This window comes from Astyanax mexicanus, chromosome 10, assembly GCF_023375975.1.
Source record: "Astyanax mexicanus isolate ESR-SI-001 chromosome 10, AstMex3_surface, whole genome shotgun sequence".
In the NCBI taxonomy this organism is placed as follows: Eukaryota; Metazoa; Chordata; class Actinopteri; order Characiformes; family Acestrorhamphidae; genus Astyanax; species Astyanax mexicanus.
Window position 1 is genome coordinate 23110444 of NC_064417.1, and position 19051 is coordinate 23129494.

General features: G+C 37.4%; 1 protein-coding gene across 3 annotated transcripts in view; it reads left to right on the top strand.

Moving 5' to 3' along the window:
* Positions 1 to 9683: 9683 nt before the first annotated feature.
* Positions 9684 to 19051, top strand: part of slc43a1a (solute carrier family 43 member 1a) — a 29559-nt gene continuing 20191 nt past the window's right edge. The window contains exons 1-4 of one of the 3 annotated variants that reach the window (XM_049484169.1): positions 9684 to 9782; positions 10541 to 10620; positions 15771 to 15928; positions 16244 to 16427. In XM_049484169.1, coding sequence (XP_049340126.1) covers positions 10616 to 10620; positions 15771 to 15928; positions 16244 to 16427 — 347 coding nt within the window. In that variant the 5' untranslated portion in view covers positions 9684 to 9782; positions 10541 to 10615. Of the gene's footprint in view, positions 9783 to 10299; positions 10621 to 15770; positions 15929 to 16243; positions 16428 to 19051 lie in introns of those variants that run through there. The other 2 variants (XM_022683507.2, XM_022683506.2) reach the window with 2 other exon arrangements.

Consider the following 19051-nt stretch of genomic DNA (forward strand, 5'->3'; position numbering starts at 1 on the left):
CTGGACTTGGCATAGGTGAGGATTTTCTGATTTTGCAAGTAAGAAATCTAACATGTAGGAGTGTTCTAGTTTACATTTACTACTCAAAACTAAGAAATTTTGACTTTCCAGTTCAAATGGAAAGCAGCATAATTTTTTTCCCAACCATTCCAGAACCACCCCAAAGATTTCTGTCAGCTGTCTCAAACTAAAACATCGTCCATCCCTTAGTGGCTAATCGGGAGATTTGGGAGGATTCCCGATGGGCCGGCTCATGTCAATCTCGAGTTTGGGCCGGTGGGACAGAAAAAAAAAATTTGACACTTATCTGTTCCTTATTTAATCTTATTCTTGCATTCTTGCCCCTACTGTACAGTAGATTAGATGGGTTTAACCATCTGAGGGAATTATCCCCTCCCAAATGTTTGAGTTGGTTGCGTCCACGAGTGTTCTTTTCTGGAGCGATAAATATAAATATAGCAACAGAGTAGCACGAAGCATCACTCGACTGTGATGGAGGGTAAAAAGAGGCCAGGTGGAGCCGAAAAGGCCAGATTAAAAAAAAGAAAGAAGATGGAAGAAGAAGTTGCCAAATGTGCAAAATTAACAAACTTGTTTTCTAGAGGACAGACTCAGCCGGTAAACAGAGATATGGAAATAATCTTGAATTGTCAGCTATTGCGCAACATTTGCAATGTTGATTTAGGGTAGTTTATTTTGTAGGCCCGCTGGTGGGCCAGAAATATGTCATAATTAATATCTGGCTGTGTTTATGAATAATTGTAGACACCTAATATGCCATTTTAAAGCTTAGAATCTCTGCTTTTCAGTTATCTAGCCTATTTAGCTGTATATCCTTTTAGAAAATAAACATTTAGTGCAAAATATGCCTTGTTTATTAGAATTATGATTCATAGTTTCCATAATTGCGTGTTTTGTACGTATTAAATTTGATCCAATGCGGACATGTTATACATCATTCCAATCGCCTAAACCTCCGGATTACAGAACAGTGAACCTACGGTTCCTGAATTAGAGCCGAAAGAGTGCCTATACTTTTTACTGCAGCTTTAAAAACAGGCTCTTTGATCAGCCACTCTCACACGTCCAGCCCCCACCCCGCTCTCACCTTAGACTACAGCCTTAAACATCTCTTCACAAACCAGCAGATCCAACAAACCAGTCTCTAGTAATCCTCATTTATATCCTAACAGTGCTTGAAGAAATTTGAGCCATGAAAAATTTATATCTATTTTAATCTGATGTAACACAACTTCCCTTTAAGCTACCCATATATAATTTATATAGCCGGAAAGCTTAAAGTCTCGTCTGATCAAATATGTGTCAACCGACTCTGTCGGCCAATCAGGTGGCGAGTTCTGCAGGCAGATACGTGAGGTGGGGCCTTGTTACCCGACACTCAACACAACAGTGCACAATATCTCTTCTTTAGGAGTAGAATATACAAAAACACATTCTTTACTGCAAAATAAGTTAGAAAATAAGTAGTTTTTATTCTTATAAAGTTTCCAGTCTTTTGGAGAAAGAAAGCAAAATATAGAGCTGCAAAACCACTTCATTCATATAAATATTTCATTTTTTGGATCTGAAAGTAAAATAATTAAAATAGAAAATCTTAAAAAAAAAAGCCTAAAAATGTTTTTTTTTTACCATATTTGACCATTACATGTTCATTTTGTAAAGGCCTCTAAGTAATATTAATTCATAAAATTACATTTTTGTACCTTTTAAATCTTTATCTGAAGTGAAGGGTGTTCTGTTAACTTACCAACATTTACTTGAACTTATATGCAATAAAAAGGCATTGTAAGAGCTAGTTGCTGTTTCATTTATTCAAATTCCTCCTCCATGAAAAAAGTGGGCCAGATTTGGGCATGAAACTCCTGGGCTGAAAAAGGGGCCCACTCCGGCCCTGCTATGTAGTAACGAAAAATGATAACAGCGATACAATACTAAAATTATGCCTTTTTTAAATTATAAAATAAATGTTTAACCAGTGAAATTATACTTAAAAATAAGAAAGACATAAAACTAAAAAGTAAGGTTTATTAAACCCAATATGGTATTTAATCTGTAAATGTACTTTAAATTTCTACATTTTAAATTCTAGGTTTGAAATGTACACGTTTTTTCTTCAAATGTTGCATACATTTTTTTGCCTGCAGGCAGGTTAAAAATTTTACCTAAAATCTCAATTCCACCGTTAGCCTGCAAGTTCCCTCATAGCCTTCCCTCATTACTGTTGCCACTGTTGAAGCTCCCTTGTTGACTGACATGGTGATCCACCAAACCCAATTCATTTCTTTACGCCTGTTTCCCCACTAGCACCATATTAACCCTCCTCCTCCTGTGGCATTACCAGCACGCTAATTGGCTCTATGCTAAAAGGCAGAACAGACTATAAGCTAAACAACAGGAAAACTCCCAGTCACATTTCAATCACCTGACATTCAAATTCCCCACCCCTAAAGCACCCAAAAAGAGTTTAAATCTCATACTGCATGTTTCTTTATCAGCCCCAGGACAGTGGGACACTGTTAGTCTGGAGCACTGATGGTGGCTTAAAGGTTTGCACATTTGCCTTTCAGCCCTGGAGTTTTGGGTTTTGAAGTCCTTGTTCGGAGCTGTAGTTATCTTGGGAGTCTGCAGCTTCTGTCTTTTGGCTATTATCACAGGGGTTGGTTTCTGTTTTTTGATTGTAAATATACTTGTTCTCTATTAAAAACCAATAGAGGCAATCATAAAAAAACTCCCAGCGCCATTTGTGATGTCTCCACCCAAAAACACTCAAACAGACATCACGTAATGCTTACAAGATCCAAAGTCATACATGTAAACCTAAATTTTTAATGTTGCCATTCCTTCTAGACTAGACAACCATATCCAACATATCTTTACAGGTGAATCACTGCTGTGGGCGCTGGTTTCAATAGAGTGGTCATTATTTAATTTCTATATCTAACATCACCAATTTACAGAGAAACCCCTTGATTGCATAATTGCAGTAAATATACCAGGTCTTTTCAAGGAACACTGTCTGAAGAAACAGGGTTGATAAAACCCCGAGGGGAGAAATTTGCTGCCTTATTGCCAAATAATTATTGCCAAATGTTCATCTTTACTTATTCCAGAGTAAATTGCAATCTGTGAATCATACTTCAAATGCAATTTGTAATTCTAGGCTATAAGAAAATTATATATTTAATATAGACATATTTGGCTAAAAATATAAAAAATAAAATCTTAAAATTAATCACGGAAATCACTGGGTTATATTCTACCAACTCTAATATTTCTCTCTCTCTCTCTCTCTCTCTCTCTATATATATATATATATATATATATATATATATGGTTTTGTAGATTTTTTCTTGAAATGTACATTCATTCACTAGTTTAGTTCTTCGTGACTAAAATCTTCAAATGGTGTGACAAAAAAAAGGTATAATGTGATAATGTATGTCAATTTATCCTGATTCTTTATCATTACTATACAAAAGTATAGCATTTCTCACATGCAATTATGTTGTCTTTTATTTTTTATTATCTACACACATAGGAAGACGTTTAATCGAATTCCTTCAATATACTTTGTTTTACTTTTATTTTGGAAAAACCTTGTTATAAAAGTACCAAAATTCTTGTACTCTTTGCTGGCACTGGTCCTAATATCTCACACTTTATGATAAATAACCAAAATCCTCTTTTTTTTTATTCTGAATGTCACACCAAATGCCATGGTGTCACACCATATGATGAATCACACCACACAACAATCTGTATAAGCTGAATTCAGCAAACAAAAAAAAATTGGTTTTCAGTTACAGCAGAATCACAAAATTGTTGAAGAACAAGTGAATTCTACTCAATGTAGAAAACATTACTAATCCACTTATTGTATTTACTAGATGTTGTGCTTTTTATTTTAATCTTATAAGCTTTAGTAAATCATTGAACTTTTTTATATTTAATGCATTTTTAATGAAAATGAGCAAAACAATGATGGATCAGAAAGCTGTTGTTGTAAAAAACAGTGTGCCAATATACATTGTGACACATCTGGCTTCTACTTAAAGAAACAAACAGAAGAACCATGTGTTTATAATACATGCCTTTCCTGGTTTTGTGCTGAAGCTGGATGTTCAGGTGTGTTACAGTGGACTGACACTGGGTCAGATTGAACTTTTCCTTTTGCGATCGGGAGTAACTGAGTCTAAATGTAGGTCTGAGTAAGTGATTGAATCTGCATGAATGAATGAGTGTTGCTGTATAAATATTACATTTGTGAATAATTTCAAAATGTGTTAAACAGATGTATTTTTTTTTACTTATCTATTAGCTATAACACATGTATCTAAGAGCATTATTTATGTATTTAAATGCAGTACATATCATATAGTGTGACAAAATAATCTAATGGACGTTTCATGTACTTAGCATGACTTAAAGCACTGTGGCTTTATGCTAGCATCATAAAACCATGCTAACTACAATATGACAGTATAGTTTTAAAGGTAATATTAACTGAAAGGTAATTTTACATTTTTGTATAAAATGTGTCACACCATATGACAAAATGGAACTGAAGCAGGAGTGCTAGATATACTTGATTTTTCTGAAAGAATAAAGAGTGATAACACACCCTGTAACTTTCAGTATCCTTCTGAGGTGTTGTTCTTCCTCCTAAAAGAAGGAGGACCAAAACTCTCCAAACAAAAAAAAGGAGTATGGCGGCACACCATATGATTTTCATTTTTGGGACAAAATGTTTTGAGTAATGGTAATAAAATATTATGCCCAAACTTTTAGCCAAGCAGACTCACAAGTAGTCACTTGGATAATCAATATATGATTGATTAAACAAAAATAAATTGATTTGCTTGTTTTTATTCAAAATCTAACTTTGTGAAATGTGATCGGGACAGTCACACCATGTAAGCTGGTTTGACTGACAATTGTGAAAAAAATTAAATGTTAATCCCATTAATGCTCTGTAAGTTCACATAAAACAGCACTTTTAAACAATATCATTACATGTATAGAAATGCCTTAAACTTTTTTCATAGACGTTTAAGATTTTTTTTTTCATTTTCTGTAAAGCTGCCGGTTTAGAGTTGCAAAGTTTTGCCTGACAGTGACAATGTACAAAATGACAATATCAATAGTAAAACATTTTTACAGCTCTAGTTTTTTATAGTATCTACACTGAATAAAAATTAAATCCATTAAAAGAATTATAACAACTTTAAACATCCATGAATTCATAAAAATAATAATAATACATTTCAACATTTGTTTGAATTATTTAGAAATCAGACATTCTTTATTGAATGGAGCTTATTTTAATTGAATTTGGTTTAATAAAATGTTTTAATATTAATATCTGTTTGAATTCTACATTCTGTTTAAATAATTTGTTTAAATGTAAACAAAGTGGCTCAGAATGTCGTGGCACTATTGTAGAAAACTTAGTATGTAAAATTTCTCCAGATCACCTGTTTTAAAATCAAGTAACACATATTTCCATAAATTGGCTTATGCTACAAGAAAAGGCTTTTAGTAGTTATATTTATTGAGAGTTCATTACCTCTTAATAATTAATTCTGATGATATAATGTTGTCTTCATTTTTTTAATGTTAACATTTAAAAAACAGTTTAACTTAGTTTTCTCTCCTTTCTTTTTATTACTGTGTATATACAAATAGGATAGGATGTGTGCTTTCAAAGGTTTGGAAAAGTTTTTTCATTTTTAGTTCATTACATCATTTGAATACACAAACTGTTAATTGCACAGTGTCAAGATAACTTGATGAATAAACCAAGAGAAGTTCTGCAGAATTATCATCCATTGGAAGCTAAGAAGGTTTTGGCTCTCTATTATAAAGTTACTGTTTTAGAGTTACATGTTTTTTATTAGACAAAAATTATCTACACTGTCTGTCCAAAAAACTAATCAAATAGATAAGAGGCTATTGGATAATTACTGTTATTTAAGCCCAGTTTCTCATTTGTTTTACAACCATGTGAAAAGACACATCCTGTGGTTGTGGAAAAGATGTAAAAACCTCGTTCTGAAGTGCAGTTCTAATGCAGTTTAGCCACCCACGCACCCATTCGTACTGCAGTTCTCAGATATGTTTCAGTTCTGAGCACCTTTTAAATAAGACACAGAAGACGGCAGCCAGTCAGAACAGAGCTCATATTTTAAAAATCATTTTTAATAAACGGAGCTTAATAAGAAAAATTGAATAAATGTAAAATCTGGGCTCTTTAACATCTGTAGATTCTATATTTGTTTTTAATAAAAAAGTATATGATTTAAACAAAAAGTGTGGATCAATTCATGTACTCACACACTCTGTAAAACTCTGTTTACCCTGAGATTCCTGACATCATTCTTATCTGTTAAGTCTGTCATCATCAGTAAGATGTTGAGAGAGAGAGAGGAATGTAAATGATGAAATAGAGAGATGTGACTGATTGAGCAACACCCTCAGATGGGTGTGGATGTTCCAGCTGCAGTGCCAGGCTTGACCAGCAGATGTCACTCCAACACTACTTATTAATCATTTACTCTGACTGTCACTTTCTGGAGTCCTCTGACAGACCTCAGAGCAGAGCAGCAGCAGTAGGTTGTAGGTTAAACGAGTGAGATAGTGAGAAAAGGCAAAAGTGGCATCAGCATAGGAGATACTTAAGTAGCACAAATATCAGTGCTCTCTCTGGGTGGGTAGAAGGGGTGGGGGGGCTTTTTAACCTCATTCCTCCCTGTGTAAATCTGGCTACTGGTACAGGCATCAGTCAGCTGATGTATCAGAGCTGGGAATCCAGTGCTATCCTCTGAGCATGCTTTGGCTGCCTATGATGCTGCTTTGGCAGCAGTTTGAAACGAGGCTGGGCTGACTGAACATGTATCAAAGGAGGCATGCACTTGTCCTCACCCTCCTAAGTGTCGTTGGGGGTGTGTCAGGAAAATTTGGGGGGTTTGTATTGATTTGGGGAGGGGGACTTGTTTTGTTTGTATGAACATCATAGCAACTGCCTGGGAGTCCACAGCAATCATCTAGCAACACCATAGCAACCACTTGGGAAACCATTACAACCACCTAGAAACATCATAGCAGTCATGTGGTAGCCATGTAACAATACCATAGTAACCACCTAGGATACCATATTGATCATTTGCCACCACAGTAACAACCATCTAGAAACCAATTATCAACACTATGGCAATCACATATAAATGGCTTGTATTTTAGGCCTAAAGGTGTCCTTCCGCTAGAATCCCCTTTTTCTTGATCTTTGTGAGATACTATAGGTCTCTCTGAGTTGTGTATGCATGCTGCACATGAAACTGTTCCTCATCCCCTAATGTCTGCCGTAGTTAGTAAAATAAAAAGCCTAAAAAAACTGAGTTGATCAAGAAAAGCACCGTGTCTATGTCAGCACGTGAGTTCATGGCCTCGCCCAACTAGCAGAGCCGACACTGTCGGTTAAAAAGCTTACAGCTCTGGTTACACCAGCTCGTTAACGTTACCTATCTTTTGTTAGTAACTATAGGTTTGAATCGAATGTCCAGTTGATTCCGCGTTTTACCGAGACCTTAAATCTACACTAGAGAAGCACAGTTTGACAAGGTAGCACAACTCTACAGAACACTGTTCAAAGTGGGCGCTGTTTGCATTGGATATTATAACACTGAGTGAATTCTGGGGCTTTAACATGGTGAAACTGCCCAAGCACCGAATTACCAAGTCTGAGGTAAGAGTTTAGTAGCGCTAGTTTAGCTGAAATGCCGCGGGGAAAGCCGTGCCTCACGGCCACGGAGGGGGGTGAGGTGGAAGAGCCTCGCTTACCCCGTGGCATTGATAACATTTCTTTCTGCTGCGAGGCTTCTCGTCTGAGGTTCTGATTCGATGAGAGTCTGACGTTAAGCGAAGTTTAAGAGTTAACTTTACCTAACACTCAGTGCTATCTGAAAACATTTTGTCCTTTGAGTTTTACAGCTGTAAAATTTTTGATGACACCCAGCTATACATGTCGTTCTCACCTGAAGATCACTCAATCTCTGCACGGATATCGCAGTGTCTCTCTGACATATCCTCATGGATGAAGGAGCATCACCTTCAATTAAATCTATCAAAGACTGAACTTCTGGTTATACCAGCAAAACCATCTTTTCAACACAACTTCTCTATAAGTATCGACTCTCTCTCTCTCTTACCGACAAAGGTTGCTAGGAACCTGGGTGTTCTGGTTGATGACCAACTCTCCTTCACGCACCATGTGGCCTCAGTTGCTCAGTCCTGCCGCTTTGCGCTCTATAACATCCGAAAAATTAGACCGTTCTTGACGCAACAGGCCACCCAACTCCTGGTGCAAGCGGTCGTCATCTCACGCCTCGACTACTGCAATGCCCTGCTAACTGGCCTCCCAGCCTGTGTAGTAAAACCACTCCAGATGATCCAGAACGCAGCAGCACGTCTGGTCTTCAACCAGCCAAAACGGGCACATGTCACCCAGCTGCTCATTGAGCTCCATTGGCTACCAGTTGATGCTCGCATCAAATTCAAAGCTCTTACAATCGCCTACAAGGTGATGACAGAACAGGCTCCTTCCTACCTGCTCCTGAAAGCTAACGCTACCTCCCGGCCGCTGCGCTCCTCCAATGAACGTCGCCTCGCTTTGCCAAACACTCACACAAAGCAATCCAGACTGTTCTCATACAGAGTTCCCCAATGGTGGAACAAACTACCTTCCACTACCAGATCAGGAGAATCTCTCGCTATCTTTAATAAACTCCTGAAGACAGAGCTCTTCAAAGAGCACTTACTCTCTTAACACCTCTAACACACTAACTACTTCTAACCTCATTTCCTTCTTCCCCTCCTTCACTCCTCTATCCTATTATTCCCCTTTGACCTCCTTTTATCCCTATCCAAAGATGTTTTACCTTTAAACTTATTTTACATTGTACTTGACTATTGTAAGTCGCTTTGGACAAAAGCGTCTGCCAAATGTAATGTAAAAAATTGTTTCGGGGACAGGTAGCATTCTCTGCTGAAGTGCCAATCAGAGGCAATATGTTTGCATGTATGAATATTCATGAGCATGAGCCAAATCCTGTCTTCCTTTACAGACCACTAGTTCAGTGAAATAAGCAGGGCTATACAGAAACACCGCAGCACTTTTTTTTTTTAAACCACAGCTAGACTGTTTAAAGCTCACCTTCCGCGAAAATCCGATTTTTCTTGTTTTTTGTGGAATACAGTAGGTCTCTCCGAGTTGAATGTGTACACCTGCACATTAAACTGTTTTGCAGCCCCCATTGTCTGCAGGAGCTAAGCAAAGAAATCCCCCCTCCCCCCCTCCGAAAAACGGGTGAATTTTGAATTATCTTTCTGCCTACGTAGGCAGAAACTCACAGACCAGCCCACCTTGGCTCGAGAAACTCCCAGAGGCGGAGCTGAAGCGACGCAACATCACCGCTCATCAGTTAGGAGGTGGGAGGCAGTGAGCGGCAGAGCGGCGGAGGGGCGTCGCAGTGCTCCTAGCCAATCAGAGGAGAGATATTTGCATGCTGTTTGCATGTATGAATATTCATGAGCAAAACTGGAATCCGGTCATTTTGGACACACCCCTAAAACAGTCCATTAAAAAAGAGCTATACAGAGACACCTGAGCACTTTTTTTTTTTTTTTACAAAAACGGCTCACATGTCATTCATTCATACTAGAGACCACAACTAGACATTTTAAAATGAAAGAAAAAACGACGGAAGGTGAGCTTTAAAATAAATAAAAAAAAACTATGGAATGAGACCTTTAAATGGCTTATTAATTAAATTCAAAATTAAATTGTAAATATCTTGGATTAGCATTTATCTGTTATTGTTAGAATAGAATTACTTAGAATTCATTTCGAATCTGTGGACCTGAACCTTTTACTAACCAGAATTAAAGTGGTATGTAAAATTATATTTTTTACTTGTAGAAAATATTGCAGATGTGAAATACATCAGCTTTTGAAGTCCAGTGAATATCCTGAAATAGTTCAAATTCCAGTTAATTTAAATGGAAAGTTATAATTATAGTATTGTGGTAAAATTAAGTCTGCAATTAGAATTTATACTACATTACAATTACTCATAAAATTGTGTCACTTGAGGTAAAATAAGCATCTCAGTCCCAGTTTCCTCATGTTTTGCTGATCTCCTGCCCCAGCTCTCAACCAGAAGCTCTTGCTGGACTGTAGCTCGAATGAGGGAGTCTAAAGGGTTAAAGTGTCGTTAAAAGACCACGACCAAGTCCCGCCAGTTAAAGTCAGGGAGGCTGAGGGAAAAAAACTCAGAGGAAGGAAGAAAGAAAAGAGTTAAAAACTTGTTTAGTCGCAGTGTGTGATGTGTGTTCAGCCTCTGCGGACGAGACAGAACATCTAATGAAGTCTGAATAAATAAATTACAGGTTGTATTAGAGACCTAAGGCGGTTTAAGTATCTGGAGAAAGAAAGCAGCTGTTCAACTTCTTTTGTTTGTTTTAGCGCTGAAACTCTCAGAGAGAGCAGGAACTAAAGGAGGAGCACGTGCACTCTGACATCTGTGTGAGAGGACAGACAATGAAGTAAGTTTTTAAAATTATTATTAATAATACAATTAAATGATTACACTAGAGAGTGTGTCCGCTTTTAAACATCTGAGTGATCAGATAACTAGTTATCTCCTTGTTTTTAGCCCGCGCGCACAACACACGTGGCACATTCCAGCATCACTCGATCATTTAGTTAACTAACGCTAACAACATTAACCTAGCTAAAGCTAGCTCGGTTTATATAACTAGCTTCAATAATTAGATTCTTTACACGACTATAACGTTTGTATCACACAAGAAACCACAGCTTTAAAAGAGCATATAGTTCTGTTCTTTTTCTTACTAGGATGTAGTTAACTCTTCTGTTTAAGTTTTTTTGTTTGTGCGCCGTTTGTTTGAATGGGCTAAGCCGCTGTACACAGTCTATGGGCTAAGCTAACCTAAACTGGTTCTGTTGGGTGTGCCAACCAACATGAGCAACTTTGCCCGTTTCTGAGGAACAAAGGCAGTTTTCTTCCTCCTAAATTCGCATATTTTCTGATTTGGAGGGTGCAAATAACCCCGTGTGTGAATGTGGTGTACTAACTCAACCGTTTAAACATGTTTTCCTCAATAATTCAGGAGACAAATGTATATTTTTGGGCTCATTCTGGTATGAGCTAGCGAGCTAGCCCTGGGTTTTATTAATTCAGTTTACTGTCAGGATATCTTCCGTATACTTAGCAATATCTGGATAATGGATTGTGTTTACGTAGAATAAGTTCTTAATTAAGATTTTGTAATGTTAGTAAAGTAGTTCAGAATGATTTCTGAGTTGTTTTATATGTCTTGGTAATGATGGTAAAAAGCTACAAAGTCTGTAAAAGTAGCTACCCTGGTTTTTGTTTGGGTAGGATACATTAACTAATACATTGCTTTGCATTGCCATCATACAGTTTTTGAAAAAAGTAAGAGACCACTTAAAAATGATGAGTTTCTATGATTTTACCAAATTGAAAACCTCTGTAATAATTAAGAGGAAGATGGATGGTCACCAGCCATCAAATCAAGCTGAACTGCTTGAATTTTTGCACCAGGAGTGTCATAAAGTTATCCAAACGCAGTGTGTAATACTGGTGAAGGAGAAGAACATGCCAAGATGCATGAAAACTGTGATTAAAAACCAGGGTTATTTCACCAAGTATTGATATCTAAACTTTTAAAAAGGTCTGAAAGCTCTGCATCTTTTGTTTAACTCCAGACATTTTTATTCAAAATACCACTTGTTTTGATTATAATGATTTAAAACAATGCTCTTAAAACTTTAACAAACAATTTCTCCATTTTTATTTGATGTCTTAGCATTGATTTTTCTGTTAAGCCTTGTTAAAGTAGCACATACATTGCAGCTTGGCCAGTTTGAACTGAATGTTTTAGTGTGTCTGACTTCAGGTTCCAACCTCCAAGTGGGTCAATGTGGTGTTTAGAGCGGAAACGTACTATAAAATGACACCGCATAATTGCAGCATTAGTATCAAGAGCTCTATGAAATTTTACCTTATTTTCATAATAAAAAAAATCCCCCATTTAAAGTTCTTGATTTTTTCCCCGTTTTGTTTTTGTCTTTTTATCTAAAATCCATTTTAAGGCTTGGTTCTGTAATGCCGTATTTGTCCGCCGGATTGAGAAAATCATAGGGTACTTTTAAAGGCTTTGTAAAGTCTTTGGACATCTGTTTCCATTCACCACTGCTGTGAAGAATTATTATTATTTACGTTTCCTTAGAATGGTGCATTTCACCTCACACCTCTCTCAATGACAATAACTACATTTGAACAATTTAAATAATTAGAAACTTTGCAAAAAACAGCTGAAATACGTCTTCAAGTTAGCATTCATCATGTAAGTTAAAATAGCTGGAACTTAGTAGACTCAAATCTCAGTAGTGGTGTGCAATACCTACACTGCTGTACTGGTATGAATACCGAAGATCCCCCACTGCTAAAGCTGACTGCAAGGTCAGAGCCATTGAGTTTGGAGCAACTGGCTGCTGTTGAGTCTCTCTCATGTCTCAACTAATCTGACCCCTCACAGTTGGGGACTGACAACCCCCGCCGGGCTCTCTGTGCAAGAAAGGGTGATTAGAGGTCGAGCACAATGGGGTGAGAGAGTACAGAAATCAGAAGGGGGTAGATCAGAAGTTATTGTTAGCAGCAGTTGTTTTCTCAAACACACACACATACAGTCTCTAAAATGTTCAGAATAATATAGACACTCTTTCAAATATGTACAGCTTGTACAATCTCTGCTGAGTGGGATGCATGGGATACTCTGGAGCAGCCTTACATGAGCCTCCTAAGATCACCATGCCAAATGCCAATCCTCAGCTAGAAGGGTTTAAAGGCCCCAGCATATGGATGTGGACCTGTTTAGTGGAGCCTAATTTTCTGGAGCGATGGAGCTCCATTTAGTAACTCTGAGATGAATTAAAGTAATCTGTGAGTGATCCAGAGCTAATAATCATGGATCAGGGGTTAAATACAGTGAAATCCTACAAAAAGATCTAGTGTAAATCATATAGCAGAGTATGCTAATGTAGAAGGATGTAAAGGGAGAAAGATTCCCCGAAAATTCACTACATTTCTGACGATACACTGGATAAGCAGGTGCCTATAAACCCTTGGAGGGACAATTTATACTGTATGCAGGCACATGTTTCAAAGTAGTTCCTGATCATCAGAATTCACACCTTGTTCATTCATTCACAAATCTTAAAGTAGTCAGTCCGGTTCACAGATGTTAAAAGAACGCCCAGCTGTGTGTGTTGTGTTAACCAATTGAAACCTGTGCTTATTCTTGACTTTTGATACTAAGCATTCCGTAGTTCCTAGAAACAACTCAGTAACTGCTATACACTGCCGTGCCAAAATTACATGTTACTAGTTTCTGTCCCATGAGTTTTGGCATGTGAGTGTGAGCGATTTTCAACTGGTGGGTCGGGACACAAAAGTGGGTCACGGAATTCTTGTAAAAAAAAGAAATACTTAAAAAATAATTAATGATCATTATTCAATCATCATCATGATGTTGTACTTGTATTTTACATTGTGAAAACAAGAAACTGAGTGAGTTTCTTACTTATTTGTAAATGTCTAATTTTCTAATATCATTTTATAGCCTTAAATTTTTTTCAAGTATCTTTTATACATGTAGTTTAAAAATTGCTCTTAAATTCACTTTATTTATGTTTAAATGGGTTATTTATTTATTTTTCAAAAATAAATTAGCTTGGTTTGTATTCTATAAAAGTGGGTCGTGACTTGGTGACCATGAAAAAATCCAGGGCTGAGACCAGTTTAGAGCACCCCTGCTCTAAATGATATGGAAACTGCTAAAAATGTTCAGTAAATAATAGTATAAATGAGTCTTTAATGACTATAAATATTTAACAACTAAAACATTGTTACGACAATGATTCACTGTCTACAAATGATTTAGTAATTCACATTAATTCACATTATGTGAATTAATAACTTCTATGAATGTTTGCGTAGCTCCTGTAAAGGATTCAATAACTACTATTAAGTGATGTATTAATTGTGATACTCAATTCAGTTGCCGCAATGAAACAAATATGTAACCAAGGTTGTTTGAGGGCAGCCATTCAGTATGCTCATTCAAAGGCTTAATGTCTAAGTGTGTCTGCATGCTCACAGAAAATGCTGGAGTAATGCTACCAAATCTTACATACACACTCCACACACACTACTAAACCATACGACAGAGCCGTAATTGCCATCGGCCATAGCCGGGCCCATACGCACACAATTGGACGCTTTATGATCCACTTAAACGTGGAATGTTCTGTCTTTTTTTTTTTTTCTTTTTTTTACACAGAATCTGAAATTGAGAGGAAATGAAATGGGCTGAGGGACATGTGGATGTGTGCGAGTCTGTGTGTGGGGCAGGGCGTATGCTAATAGGCCGTGTGAGTTTCAATAGAAATCCCCTCATAAGCCAGACTGTTGAGGACAAAGCAGCCTGGTGGGGTGCGCCTAATCACATTAAACACAATGACACTCGGACAAACTGGGCGGGTAACCCACACACTCTCCTCTTGACCTTGCTTTCACTCAAGTGAAAAGACAGATTTTTCGCTCCCTCTCAGCTCATTATTCCATTTGTTCGTTTTTTTTTTCTTGTCAATGATCCAGCTTCCTAAGCTGTGATAGAGTATGTGTATATTTTAGCAAAAGTTTTAACAAATATGTAAATAGGTTACAACAAAAACAGAAAACTCACTTTGACACATTCTGAAGTAGAGATGTTCAATAAGGACAAAAATGCAATGTGCAAGACCTCTGTTGGATATATTGATTTTAATGGGAAATTAAATAAATTAAGAAACTCTTGGCCTCTACCTCGCTCTGCCTCCAGTCTCGTTATGTCTGCAGCTTCCTCTGTTGCTGCACCCTGGTAATGTAGTATTAGGTTGCTGTTATTCACAATGTTATCAACGTTTTTATAATGAAAACTTACCATGACAACAATAAATTCACAATTAATCTTAATTAATCTTTGTTTTTCTTAATTTTTTCCCCCATTTTCTCACCAATTTTCACGGCCAATTGCCCAACCCACTCATTAGTACTCCCCCTATCACTAGTAATGCCCCAACACACCAGGAGAGTGAAGACTAGCACATGCCTCCTCCAACACATGTATAGTTAGCCACTACCTCTTTTCGAACTTCTGCTGATGCAGCATTGCCGAGTAGCATCACAGCACACTCAGAGGAAAGCACAGCGACTCGGTTCCGATACATTAGCTCACAGACGCCTTGTGCTGCAGACATCATCACCCTTTGGAGTGAGGTGGGGAGGGAGCACCATCTACCCACCCAGAGAAAGCAAGGCCAATTTTGCTCTCTTGGGGCATTGGTAGGCAATGGCAAGCTGCATGAATGAGATTGGACCACTCGGAGCCCCAATTTCATTCCAGTTTTAGTTAAATATGAAAAAACATATTGCAATCGGAGTTATTTTACAAACACATGCAGCCCTAGTACATATATGTCTGGGACAATGAAAATAGTGCAACGTTTTCTTTTGTGTTTTACATCTTGTGTTCATACATTGCAGTGACCACCTTGAAACAATATATTGTGCAGCATTAATCTTTTTCTCTCTCCTTTTCTTTGTTAGACAAATGGCTCCTTCACTCACTCAAGCATTTCGTAGGCGATGGTGGATGGCCTGCACGGCTGTGGTGGAGAATCTGTGCTTTTCTGCAGTTCTGCTCGGCTGGGGGTCTCTGCTAATCATGCTAAAAATGGAGGGATTCTACTCACACCTCTGCACAGGTATGTTAGCCTAGAAACTTGAAGCCCTGGTGGTTGCCAGGCATGCTGCAGACAAAATAATAATGAAAAAAAAAACACAAGAAAGCATGAGATTGGGTTGTGTTGCACTAAAACATGCAGAGATGGTGCTAGTATAGTGGGGTTGATGGAGACACTGGCAGAAACATTCTACCAGTCAGAGCAAAACTCAGTGGAAACCTTGAAACTAGACCCAGGGGCCATGAGAAACCTGAGCTACTCAGGTCATTAATAAACTATAAACTGATCAGTTCTTTCTTTTGTCAGTGCTGACTTTCTTTTCTTTTTTTGTTGTAGTAAACAAGACTGTGGACCCTCGTCAGCACTCCAATGTTTCAGAAGGTCGGCAAAGCTGTGTGGAGCAGGAAGAGATGCTGAACCTTGGCTTTACAATCGGCTCCTTCTTGCTTAGTGCTGCAACACTGCCGCTCGGCATCCTAATGGACCGATTCGGCCCCAGACCCCTGCGCCTCACTGGGAGGTACAAGCAGAATCACACACACACGTACACTATATATGCTTGTGGACAAACTAATATGGACACGAGGAGGTTGCTTAGATGGTGCATGAAGCTCATGGTAGTAATCACATATTCAAACTATAGCAATTGGACAGAGGGTCATTGGAACAGCAATCACTCCACTGTATAGTGAGAACAGTAATAGAGGGGGAAAAGTACAGTACACACAACATAATAATTATTATTCACTGCAAAAACGACACCCCTTAAATCTATTTTAAATATGTTATTTCTCAATTTTGCATTGCAATACGTTTATCTGTTAGTTTATCCTTTTATCTTGAATTCTAAAGTGCATTTTAAGAGACACTATAAGGAGTGTCTAATTCAGCAGTTAGCGCTGTTGGGTGGTGGTGGGGGGGTAACTAACTAAGTAAAGCTAAGCTAAGTAAACAAAATTCTAATATAAAAATACGAGCGCTGGATGTTAATCTAAACAGATTTCTCTGCTAAAATTGTTTATTTGGGTGAGTAAAATGCTTACATTTATTTACAGTAAGCTTAGATTGCCGAATTTCTCCAGCACTAAGGCTGGAACATTAGTGGCTAACCGCCCGACAGCGCTACACTGAGGAACCCTGAGTACTTTGTAAGGCCAGAGCAATATTAGCTAGGGGTTCATCCCACATAGCTTGTTTTAACACGGTAAACGAGCAGGCTACAGTCTGTTCTACTCGCCTTTAAGCAGCGAAAGAGCAAGCGTGGTTAGTGAGTAATGCTAATGCTGCTCCAGCAGTGTTAGCTGGGGTTAGCAGCAGGCTACAGGCCAATAATACTCACCTCTGAACGGCTGAGTACGGTTAGCGGGTAATGTTAATGCTGCTCCAGCAGTGCTAGCAGTGTGTTAGTTAATGCTAGGGGCACAGCATTGCCCTGGAAAAAAAACAAACTATTTTTTACGCCATTAACAAGCTTAAAGTAGAATTCCAAGGGTGCTGAAACTGAGAAAGGGCACAGATAGTTTATTAAAAACACTGTCTATACACACAGTACCTTGAGGTAGGGTAAATGCATGAATAGTATAGAGATATTTTCAGCAACAGCTGGAATTCATGCATTTTCCAATTAAATTAATGTTGCGATATGTTCCCCTATCCTACCTATTCATTTGTATATTCATGTTATACTATTTGTTTGATATCATGACTTAATTTAAATATGGCGGCTCCTAGAGAATTACTTCAAGGTAGTAAGTATATAAACAGTCTTTTTTTTTTAATGAACTATCTTTGATCTTTTTAATGTTCTCAGTGCCTTTTTTCAAATATCAGTGCCCTCCAATGAAGTGTGGAGGTATTTTGTGCTTGTTAATGGTGTAAAAATAGTGATTTCTTTGCATAGGTAATGCTATCCTCCTATCGCTTAATTTGTTGGCGGTATCGGCTAAAGGTGTTGTATTTTGCAATGCAGGGGGTGATTGAAGGTTCGCTCTTCGACAAAGTTTGTGCTCTTTATTATTCTTCACTACAACCTACAAATGATTCATACAGAACTTGTTTCTACAATAATGCTTCAGCTGACTCAACAGCGAAGTATACACACACACATTTGTTATATGTATTCATCCCTGATGTCAGAGGTCCACAGCGATTGATTGGTAGTAAGATTCTGGCGATACTGATGATGATACATTACGATTCATTACATCATAAATGTAATGATCAATGAGGTTTTATATTATGTTATCTTATATATTAATTCTTTAATATATTGATATTATCTTACACCTTTATAAACTTGGACAATAAAATCTCTAGCATTGTGTTGACAACACCTTGCCAGTAAGAATTGTCCAGATGTTTTAGGACCTTGAGGAAAGCACAGCTTTACTGTGTCCTAGACTAAGCCATTTGTCCTGTGGGCAAATGGGGGAAAAGGTTGAGTTAAACGTCACCACATGTTTGAAGCTTTTCAAAATCACAAATATCTTTGGTGTAGTCCCTAATTTCAGTTGTTTTTCTGCTATTTCGGCACGAGGAAAGTATTCAACATAAAAAGAATCACAAACAACAGTTTATCACAACAGTAATACACACTGTGTAATGTCTCAACTAAAGGAAAAACAAAAGGAGACAAACCAAACCAAAACGCATGAGCCAAAACACAGTTTAAAAGTGGAGAAATACCCCAAGATAAAGAAGTTTGTTGTTAGCATAATTTAAATGTAACAAAACTATTTTTATAAACATTAGTAATAAATAATCTGTATACAAAATACAGGAATGTTCTCCTGAAGTCAGAATTTTTTTTTTTTTCTGACATTTGATATTTGGGAGGTTAATCAAACTAATTTGATTAATATAATTACTGTTTAATATAATTTTCAAAATGGTATAATCAATATTGTACATCTTTACATTTAGAGGGATCTCAATAGCCTGAAATACACAGAGGTTATGTTTGCACCAGGTTTAATATAAATGCTGCATGTAAGGTTAAAGCTGCTTACTATTCGTAAAAAAAAAAAAAAATTAAGAACTGAAAATCTAAATCGTATTTAAAAATTGCTCATATATTTGAAGAATATCAAGATTATTTTCTTAACAATATCGCACGGCCATCAATACAGTAAATAACTGTTATTT